Source organism: Metopolophium dirhodum, chromosome 2 (genome assembly GCF_019925205.1).
Source record: "Metopolophium dirhodum isolate CAU chromosome 2, ASM1992520v1, whole genome shotgun sequence".
Taxonomy (NCBI): domain Eukaryota; kingdom Metazoa; phylum Arthropoda; class Insecta; order Hemiptera; family Aphididae; genus Metopolophium; species Metopolophium dirhodum.
The window spans coordinates 7,010,343-7,022,104 of record NC_083561.1 but is presented as its reverse complement, the minus strand read 5'-3'; the positions used below and the strand labels follow the sequence as shown (position 1 = coordinate 7,022,104).

Sequence of the window (11,762 nt, the reverse complement as noted above, 5' to 3'; positions counted from 1 at the left end):
TCAAAAAAAAAAAAATGTCTATAAGAAAGTCAAATTAAATTTTAACGAGCGTTTAAAGTTTATATTTTCACAATATTGGATATTCACTCGATTTCTCATGTAGCGGTTTTGTTATTTTATTGTTATTCAAAAACGAATAACTGTTGATACATGAAAATTTCTGAATGTTTATATTTTCATTACCTATACATCATAAAATTTTAAAAATATTTTGTTTTCAATTTTTTTTGTTTTTTTTTCCTATAAATATTAATAACATTATTTTTGTTGGGTGAAAAAGCATGAACATTTAATGCCAGGCTCCTGATATATTTTTACAATAGCAGTTGAAAAATATTAAAAATACATAGGCACAATTTTTTTTTATAAGCATTTAAAGTTCAAATTTTGACAAAATTTATCAAATTTATAACTTAATATGTATTTTGTAGTTGAAAATTTATAAAATGTTCAAATTTTATAGCTAAGGATTGAAAATTTAAAACAATGTTCCACGTAAATAGGTTATATATAAATTACTTTATTCACAATAATATCATCAAAATATATATTAGTAATACCATAGGCTGACTGACCATTTTCGCTCAGAATCGTTTTTCTTATACAATGATAATATATCATTGAATTTAAATTTAATACCATCCATTACAGTGACCCACTTGTAACTTACTGGTTATTTTATTTTGGGGATAAAAATGGGGCCCTGCAAAATCGGTTCCACGACAAAATTCCCGCGTAAATATTAATTCAAAATATAACCTTCATTATAAAAGTTACGATTAAATTAGAAGTACCTAATAATCGCATAACCAGGCACTACGGATCCAGAGCAAAGATCTGGGGGGGGGGGGACGGGGCAACAATTTTTTTACAACACAAATACGATTATACTTTATTCTTATTTTCAAAATGTTGTCATAATAGTAGGTATAGGTAATTAATGTGATAAATTAATAGTTGATTATTTATTATATAAAGCAATAATGTGAAAAGAAATTTAGATTTTGTTTTTTTGTTATTTAAAATATAATATTTTTTATATTTATAAAAAAATATGTCTGGGGGGGGGGGGGGGTGATAACACAATCTAAGAAAAGAACAGTCAAAAAAAAAGCTGAGTACGCCACTGATAACTAATATGGGTTCGAATCGGTCATGAATAGGTAAGTTCTTCGGTAGGAGAGGGTTATTATGTAAAACTCAAATCAGTACAATATTGGAAAATATCAACTATATCGGTAGATACCTAAGTCTTAAGTCGAGATGTCGGTACCTTTTTGAAATCGACATTCGTGTTTACGATATGATCCTACTCCTTCCTTTTCACGAGACGCGCAGTGCAAACGCAAAGATGTTAACATAAACATTATATCATTTTAATCGCAAACAATGGGCTGCTCATGTCAGATGAGGGTGTATATTCTACTATTTAAAATTGAAAAATATTATATAGTTTCAAACTAAGTATCTAATGAGTAATGACTAATGGTATTATGGTAATCACTTATCACTTATCAGTAACGATCATTTATTGTCAGGCTATCGTATCGTGATTGCATTTTTTGTTCTAACCATTATTTTTAGGTCATCGATTTCCGGGCACCGCTTCCCCTACCAGATTGCCTACTTATAACTATACAGTTAATACACATAAATCGATAATTCTCTTAAGGTGCGTACTGAGTAGACACTAGACAGTGTATGATTTCATGGAATGCTTGAATATTATGATAAATTAAAATTGAATATTTGTATAATTGTATATTATATTATTATTATACGTAACAGCTACAACTCGTCGCTCAGCGTGTTACAATATATAATTATCATACATAAAGCTGGACGACCGATACGGCGAATTAAATAACATTTTAAAAATGTTTAATGTTTAGTAATTAAACGCACAATATGTTGACAAAAAATGTATACATAATAACAGGAAATTATGGTACCTAACTATGTCTAGGTAATAGGTATTAAAAATAGAATCAATACTTTATATACTTAAATACAGTATTACAATAATTAATTAGAATTACAATGACCGTGTTTATAAATTACATCTATAATAGAATAACGTGTTCACATTACGCAATCTTAATGCTATTTAAGAATTAAAAAATAAAGTAAATTCAGAATTCAATTCATCACAGATAACATATTATCAAACCTTAGAACCTTTGTGGCGGACACATTTTAAATTATAATGTATATAATATTATAAATGTATGTATGTAGGAAATGCTATTATTTCAAGTAAATTATGAAGTAATTTAACGTCTGCGTGAAGATTTTATGAGTTGTAACGCCTTTTGCATCAAAGGAGCTTTTTTCTTTTTCACTAAAATCATAAAAATTAAATAACATACAATTTATTACAATTAATTAATAAATTTGAAAAACATTGGAATATTGTTATATTATTATAATTTAGAGGAAGCCAAATGAATCTTTTTTGAAAGCTTTTTTCTTTATCACTAAAATCATAAAAATAAAATAACATACAATAAATATATTACAATTAAGTAAATCTGAAAAATATTGGTATATCGGTATATTGTTATATCATAATAACTTAGAGGAAACCAAATTAATCTTTTATCCTCATCAATCGTTCAAATAACACGACAAATTTAAGTACTTTTAAAATATTAAAATATTGTTTAATTATATTACTTAAAATATCACTCAATTACTTTTTAAAATCAGAATAGTAAATTATTGTTGTTTGGTGCAAGTTTATTGTTTTCCGAGTGGATTTACGTGCTATCCCGGTCAGAATGCAAATAGATCTATTTGGGAATCAAAATATTTTAAAATAGAAATGTAATTGATTTCCTGTGCATTGTGATTCATTGACCCGAACAATACAATCTTTCTACATGTCACACTGACTACTGAGATAATTCATACTCAAACCATTTAATATATGTAGCAGGCGTACGTAAATGTCGGGAATAATCGCATTCATTAAAATATATTTGAATACGATTAGAGGTCTCGGAGAAAAAAATAATCAACGTCTCTAAACAAACGAAGTAATATAAATAATGTAAAATATTTTATTTTCATACTCGCGCTGGACGACGTATGTGGAGAAGTCAAGGCGATTGGTACCCCGGTAGCCATGGTGGTTGATCTCTTACTGGCGGACAGTGCTTCTGCAGTAGAATGTCCTCCCATCATCGATTTGTTTAAGATATTACGCTTAATGTCCGAGGAAGCCGTTTGGAATTTAGCCTGCGACCGATAAAAAAAAAGGAAAAGACTATTAGAATCGAAAACGTCACGAATAATAAACAATTATGTTCTAAATTAATTAATTTGCCTGTTTTTTAGCAACGCCACGAGGTGGTTTTACAGCCGAGTCGACGTATGCTAGTTGCGTTTTTCTGACAGGCGTGGACGCGGCTTGATTCGCGTTTATGTTCTGCCGTAATTTGGCCAATTTTGTTTCACGTTCTTCTAGGCATCGCTAAACATCAAACATATAAACGATCAAATACAGAGTAGGGTGAACTCAATTGTTAAACGGTTTCGCAATACAAATTATAATTTATTTTAATTAAAAAATTATGTATTATATTATATTCGTCATGTTAAGAAGACCTGACACGGACATTTGTTGTCTCCGTCTAACAATAGTGTGTAACCTAGCAAGTTTACGCTCAGCAGATCACGTTTAGCTTCGTTATTTTAAAAATTAGCGTAAATCAACTTATTATAAAACTTGATGGTAAGAACATTATCTGTGTTTGTATGTGGGTTTTTATGAATTATGAGCATTTTTACACTAAATGATATACGCAATACTTTCTAAAAAATTGAACTAACGTTTAAAAACCCAAACCCAGACACCAATAATGTTCTTACCGTCAAGTTTCATATAATAGGTCGATTCACTCTAATTTTTAAATTAACAAAGCTAAACGTGATCTGCTGAGAGTACATTTGCTTTGTCATGCACTTGTAAGACGAAGACAACAAATTCTCACGTTACGTCCTTTTAAGCGGAGAAACCACTCCTAGTCTACTTAGTTAAGAATATTTGTAAGTTTAAACTTTATATTATAATTAGGTTAAACAAAAAAAGTATGAAGTATTTCAATAACTGTAATAAATAGTATGACTTCATAAAAATATAATAATATTACTGTGTGAAAATGCTTTTGATAAATAATTAATTACTATATAAAAATTTCTCCATGGTTCATTTTTATCTGGAACTTTATTACGAAACTCCTTTTTGCAATGGTACTCCCACAATACTCCAGTATCTTCAATCAAATAGTAATTGTACTGTTCTAAGTTATACAGCTGATCAGGGCTAGCGTGTTTCAATATTGGCTCAAGTATACTAAACGGAACTCCACCAGTGTATTCCAAAGCTAAACATTTTGAAAGATGTATAATAAATACATGTCTTCAATTTGTAGGTACAATAAGATAATATGAATGTGTACACAATAAACAAAATATATTTACCATCTAAATTGTCCTTAATAGTTTGGATACAGAAATCAAGTAATCTAGGAACTTCAGTGTAGATTGTACTCTTATTTCCAGAGTACACTTTTGTCCTGTAAAATATTATACCTTAGAAATAAAAATAACAATAAACTAGAATTTTAATATAATTGAATACCTCATATTTTTTGTGGTCATTATTTTAGCTAACGGATCGAGATCCTCTGGCATTTTCTTTTTCTTTACATCTAATTGAGATAATGGTTTATAGTTAGCAATTAATTCTTCAGGATCTAAATTAAATGGTGCCAATGGACTCTAGAATTAGGTATATAATAATAGTTAACTTGGTAATTTTTAAACATAAAAAAATTGTTTAAAATTAAACTGACTGGTGGTGCAGAACTAAATTCACGCTCTGAAGACCTTGATCTGTCTCTATGCTTGGATTTAATTTGTTTCTTTTTGACTGGTATACCTAGTAAAGCTTCTTCAAATGTTTTGCCTAAATAATATTATTTAATAAATAAATAAAGAATAATAACTTGTATATAACTGTAAAGTCCGGATTTATATTCTCTTAAAATGCCTAATATATGATGCAAATATTTTCTGAAAAACCTACAAATATTCTCCTTATATTCTCTTAAAAATTAGAAAAATAATCAATAAACCTCATTATATGCTTAAATATGCAGTTTTTATTAATTATTATTTTTACAATAGTTAGATATACACTTGCATAATGGAATAATTGCACTTTAGTAACAGTTCAAATAGTGTCTTTTGTATTGGGCGGTTCTATACATTGTTTTAAAAGGTGTTTAAAATTAATGGATTTATTCATTAAAAAAAACTTAAAAACACGCAATCACGAAACCAAAATATATTTGGACTTTTGATAAATAAACACTTGTTGTTATCAGTATAGGTTAGGTAAACTAATACATAACGGCATAGCAATATAATAATACTATAACTGCGTGGTTTTTTTAATCAAAATTATATAAAAAAAAATTATGATTGCTTAACATTTTTTCAGGTACAGTAATATTAAAATTAATGACAATAATTTTAAAAATAAAAATAAGTATTTTTTTCTCATAATTTACAAAATATACCAAAATATGTTAAATAATCAAAAACTTCCCTAACCCATGAAATAATCTCGAATATGCAAAAAAAACTTTTTTCTATGAACTCTGAGTTGAATAAATTGTCCACATTTTTTACACTCGTAAGCTCGCTTGTAAGGCTGCATAAACTCATTAACAATAACATGTAAAAACATATAAATCCAGACCTTATATATAAGTATATAAAGTGCTAAACTTACTACTACTAGTAAAATTAGTACTAGTTGAAGGCTTTGATTCTTCCTTGACTTTATCCTTAATATTTTTTTTTGAATCACTTTTATCCTTATGACCAGATGACTTTGATTCGTTTTTCTCCTTGTGGGAGTGAGATTTAGATTCAGATTTGTGAGACGATTTATGCTTATCTTTTTTTTTGTCTGAATGTGAACTTTTTTTCTCTTTTTTAGTACTTTCTTCATAACTATTATTATTTTCTTTATGAGAAGTTGTTGCAACATTTTGTGCAATCTTACATTTTTCTATTTCTGTTTTAACTTTAACATTTTCGTACTTATAATCTTTTTTCACTTTCTTCAAGACATGTCCATCTCCTTGATCGTCTGTTGAAGTAGAATAAGATTCCTTTCGTTTTTTACTGCCCTTATCTTTTTTACTTTTTTTGTGTTTGGATTTTTCATGATGTTTGTGGTGAGATGATTCATGGTCACTTGAATCATCGTTACTTTTATTGGTTATTTCTGGTTCATCGATAAATTCTTCATTATCTTTTGGCGATGATACATCATCATCATGTTCTTCATCAGAGTTATCATCTGTTCGATAAAAATTTTCAGTTTCTTCAATTTTTACTACATTTTTCCATTGAATGACTAAAGTTTTTGCTGATTCCCCAATGTTGCCATCATATTTTCTTAAGTTATTAACTACTCGGCCGATTCCAGTATTTTGTAAATTTTGGACAGTGATAGGAAGTCGAGAAAGCTTAGTTATACAGTTCATTATCTGAAAGCACAAACAATAGTATTTATTAGGTTCCAATTAGTTGTACATTTTTTTAAAAATATTATATAAGATGCATTTTATTATTTAAACTAGGTATTTTTAGAGTTATAGTAGTTATTTTTTTTTTTATGAAATCTGTAAATTTGTAAGAATTAACCTTAATCATTGATTATAAATAGTAAATACTATAGTCAACTATCTATAAATATATATATTAATATATAGATTAAATAGCAGTAATTACTCAACCTTACCATGTACAAGGTATATGTATTATAAACAAAACAATACAGTGATGGGAAATAACAGGTTTGTGAATGTGTGTTGAAGAACACATTTTGTGAACATAACATAAATATCACTCAATTATATCAAATATAACAAGAACAAAATCTATATTTTCAAAGAATTGGAAAATTTTTAGATTGTTTAAATGAAGTTCTTTTTTGTATTATAATCATGTTTATCTTTGATATTTTATATTATTATACAATAGGTGTTTAAGTTATTTTGAAATATTTATATATATTTAAAAATATGTCTTAACAAACATATTGATAAGGAAACTATACTTTGTTACATTTAAGAGTGAACTTTTCGCGCACGCAGACTGAGCGCTGAACAGTGCCTGACTCCCTATGCGATGGCTATGCATTCTATGATTGGCGGACAGACATCGCTGATTCGTCAGGCGCTTGTGTAAATGCTCTCATCAATGTTTGGATTATGGTGGGGATGCGCAGAAAAAAACATGTTTTGGTCAGCCAAAGTGGTTCACTCTTAGATGGAACAGAGTATAGTAAATTTGTTAAAATTAAATAAAAAGTAATACCTAACTATTCATCAATATGTATTTTTTTTTTTCTTGTAAGTACTAAGTTAATTTCATGAATTTAATATTGTACATTATAATAATATTATTAAATGCATAAAGCCATGTAGATATTATTTTTTTAAATGTTAAAACTAGATAATGTTATAGAGTTTATATTTGTACCTAATTATAATAATTCATTAAGTATATTTATTTTTTTATTATTTATAATAGTTCCACTAAAATAGAGTTGGAACGAAATTGCATTTGAATTTTTTTAGTAAATAGAATTTATTTCAGACTGAGATATAATTATATAAATTTGTTTTATGAAATTAAGATTAAAAAAAAAAAATGTTCAGTGCAATTTTAAAATATTTTTTGAACAATAATGCAAACAATTTTAAACACTGTTCAATGCAATAAATTTAAGCCCGAGTTGTATGGATCAATAACTATCTACAAAAGGGGGATATTTTGACTATAATCTACATTTCATTTCATAAATAACCTATCTATTAGAAATAAACAGTATTAGTATCAGTATGTTATATTATAAGGTAACTTATTAATATTAAAATATAATTTGTATAGGTATTATATTATTTTATATATTTTTTAATGAGACATATTTTAATATCTAATTACACTATTTTAATTTTCAAAATAAAATAGTCATTGAAATTTAAAAAATACAAAACAATTAAAAATGATTGCTATTACATTTTATCTTTTACAGTAACTATTTAAAATTAAAATCAAGTTCTTTTTTACAATTGTAAGTACTCAATTTATGTACATAATTTTCTTAAATTTTCTTATCTTCAGAATACCAGACTACAGTATCCAAAAAATATATTGCGAGGTTTATATATATTAAAATTAAGATAAAAATTATAGGCACTTATGTACTTAAAAATTCTGAAAACCGTCACCTTGATCTACTGACCTAGTGATGCCTAGTAAATTAGACTATATAATATACAGGAACTTTTTCTAAGTAAATAGGTTTTATAAAAAGTCTAAAATTGCAGGTGATCGGTAAAATCCAGCATGGAAAAAAGTTAGAAAAAAACGACAAAATTATAATTTTAAAATTTTAAAGATACTTACATAAATACAACAGTTATTATTAATTTGATCATTACATCAAATCTCAATTTTAATTTTAAGGTTTCAATATACCTTTACCTACTATTTGTAAAATTATTTATTATTGCCAATAACAGGAGCCAGTAGGGTATACACGAAGGGGGAGGTAAAGGGGATCAAGGAGATCAATCCCCTCCCTTCGTAAGCTGTAAATAATATGCAAACGTTTTCGGAGTTCTAACTTAAGGCCTCTAACTTTAAAGGCGGGGCTACTGGATAAAATCATATCACCCCAAGATAAAAACCTAAATACGTCACTGACAGGAGCTGATAATTAGCCAGGATTATTATTGTCACATTATTGTAATAGCAGATATCATGGGCCAATCAATTATAGATATTAACTACACTACCTGGTATACCTACTACTTTGTAATTTTTAAGTAAAAACACAATTGACTTTTTCAGCTAGTTGTTTTTACTTGATATTAAATTCACTTCATTAGTTATTGGGGAGGGAGTGGATGGAGAGATAGTCTATAGTTGTAAATAAGGGGGTTTAGGGGGTTACCCAGCCAAAAGTATGTCACTTATATGATAACAATTTGTTCGCCATTCTTTTAGTACAGTATGGAGTGTCCTGAATTATTGTTTATAGTATTTGCTTTAAGCAAAGCACAAATACAATATTTTTTTTTTTCATTTAATTTTTGTTATTTATATTATTTTTACAAACAAATCTGGACCTTTGTAAACTATTTATGAGTTGTTTTGGGATAATTAGAGAAACATTAGATTTTATTTAATATGTAACTACTTTTCCTTTTTTTAGAGTTTTTTTTTCGGTTTATATAATTTTAAATTAAACAGGTTATGAACTGGAATCATAAACATTTGATAAATAAAATTCATAAAATTGTATATTAACTGATAACTTGGATTTGTACCTTAAACATAATTATATTATTTTTATATGTAGGTACTTTCTTATTATTTCATTTTTAAAATGTAGATAATAGCAAAAAAAATATTACCTTTACTCAATAAAATTTTTTTTTAAATATTTAAAATATTTTAAGAATATAACAAAAAACTATAATATTACTTCAAATTTGAAAGAAAAAACAGTTTTGTGTTAAAATTGTTGTAATAAGTGCATAACAATTAATCTCAGAAATATTTTTTAAGGATAGGTTTAACTTTTAATTAAAATTATCATGTTCTATATACCTATTTTAGTACAACTAAAACTACAACCTTGTTCTCATTACCTTGGTGCCTGGTCTCCCCTAATACTTATTTCTTATAATTTTAATTTTATATCAATTTTTCTTCATTTCTTTTTACAACTCTAAGTTATTTTAACCAAATTCCACACGTGAAACAGCTACAACTTACTAATTATGAAAATAATCAAGGTAGATATTCTTTACCTATAAATGTATGGTTTCCCCAAGAGGTCAGTTTTATAGTAGGGCATTTTTAGTAAGACTAATTTGATATTTTTAACAATTTACATTGGATTTCTTCAGAACTACTTCATATTTTTAGATTTTTCTAGAGCTATAATTCTATTTCTATATTGTATTTTTAAACATGTTCTTTAATTCTAAAAACAAGAAACGCATTAGAGCGGATGCGTGGTCATAGTTAATTTAAAGCCTACACTTGGACCAGTATCATTATTGACCTACAAATTTGGGAACAAAATATGTCCAGGACTTACAATGGCTAAGTAATTTATCAATACAAATGAGTAGACTGAAAAACAATTGGTAAAAAAAGAAAATAATAGCCAGTAGGTAATAACAAATTTATTTAACTAAGAACACAAATATTATGTAGGTTACCTAATGCTGAAGGAGTTATAACTTATAACAGATTTATAATTTAATGAAACCTAGATAATTAGTGATATTAAAAATAGATTTTGAGTCAATTGCAATAAAATATGATATTGTGTGAAATCACCAGTTATCAAAGAGGGTATCGAATGAGAAAATATTTAAAAAATAAAATAAGTACTAAAAACATACTTTAAAATCAAGTGTTAGGCAATACCTACTTTGGTAAATTAAATATTGAACAAAACAATAAAGCTGTATTGGAAGACGGCAAAATAAGCAGAAAATATCAGATGGAAATTATTAGAAAACATGTACAATTGTAATCTAGGTACATGCAATGAACCAAATTTCTTAAGAAAGTGCGTCACGTTAATATTATAATGATGGAAATACACAAATAATATTCTTACAGAAGGTGATGGTTTAAACAGCGAGGAGTCCTCATAAAAGTTTGGGTCAGAGTGGCATATGGAAATCGAAAAACGCCAAGTCATCGAGGACTTGGGACATTGGACCGTCGATGGCCCAATTCTGGGCTCATTCCACTGGTCAAATAATTTATCAATTGCTCTAGACTGGGGGCTTTTTTTTTTGCGAAATCAGACGCCCCAACACGGGAAATCAGAGGGTCATCGACGTGAGCACACTAGCAAGGGCCGGTGCGCGTTTCTTACGCTTACGCACCTTGTCGTTGTCGTTGGATTCGGTGGCCCTGCCGATGTGTCTTTTGTAATGTTCAATCACGCCGTTCAGCTTGTGCATTTTGGCGTCGTCCATCTTCACGCAGACTCGTCGGACGACGTGTCGTGCGTACGTTTGCACTTTTCAGTGCTAGAGCCGTTCGGTCACGAGAGCGGCACGCTCATCGGCTCGGTGGGAAGAGGGGCGGTCAGCGAACGGAGTCTGATGCGTCGTACGTGTCGCTAACAACCACAGTCACAATATCGCGTTACCGTGGGGGTCCGACATCAATAATTGTGAAACGAATGATTTTGTGTTCGTTGTGGTTTATCACCAAAACGTAAGCAAAAACCAGCTGATGACGATGTAAGACGACCCGCACACAACGTCCGATCATAGTAATAGATTAAACCGCCGTTGTCATAGTGGTAGTGTGATAACGTCGTTGTTGTTACCGTCGTTACCGGCAGTATAGCTATAATAATGTAGTAGCAACACATTGGTAATATTACTCTATGTAGCAACCCAACATATGGCATGAAGTTGCAAACCATTTCGGGAAATGTTAACAAAACTGTACGAAATTTATAATTGTAAAGAAAACCATACCTATGGGCTATGACTATACAGAAATATTTATAAACGCCGAATTCAAACGTATTTTATTTTGAGCGTTTCATTGCAGCGTTTCTGTAGATATGGACGCCCACGAGCAATCGCCTAGACAGTGTGTAAGCGACTTTAAGGAGTCACAGATTA

General features: G+C 28.6%; 1 protein-coding gene across 1 annotated transcript; it reads right to left on the bottom strand.

Annotated features, from left to right (window-relative positions):
* Positions 1-1,746: 1,746 nt before the first annotated feature.
* On the bottom strand, positions 1,747-11,406 carry LOC132938475 (transcription elongation factor B polypeptide 3-like). The gene is made up of 9 exons (XM_061005329.1): positions 11,007-11,406; positions 5,804-6,569; positions 4,860-4,972; positions 4,646-4,785; positions 4,486-4,580; positions 4,189-4,388; positions 3,329-3,475; positions 3,075-3,240; positions 1,747-2,341 (listed from the first exon to the last, which is right to left on the bottom strand). The coding sequence occupies exons 1-9, from the start codon at positions 11,097-11,099 to the stop codon at positions 2,274-2,276; spliced, it is 1,788 nt and encodes a 595-aa protein (XP_060861312.1). The 5' UTR covers positions 11,100-11,406; the 3' UTR covers positions 1,747-2,273.
* Positions 11,407-11,762: the final 356 nt, after the last annotated feature.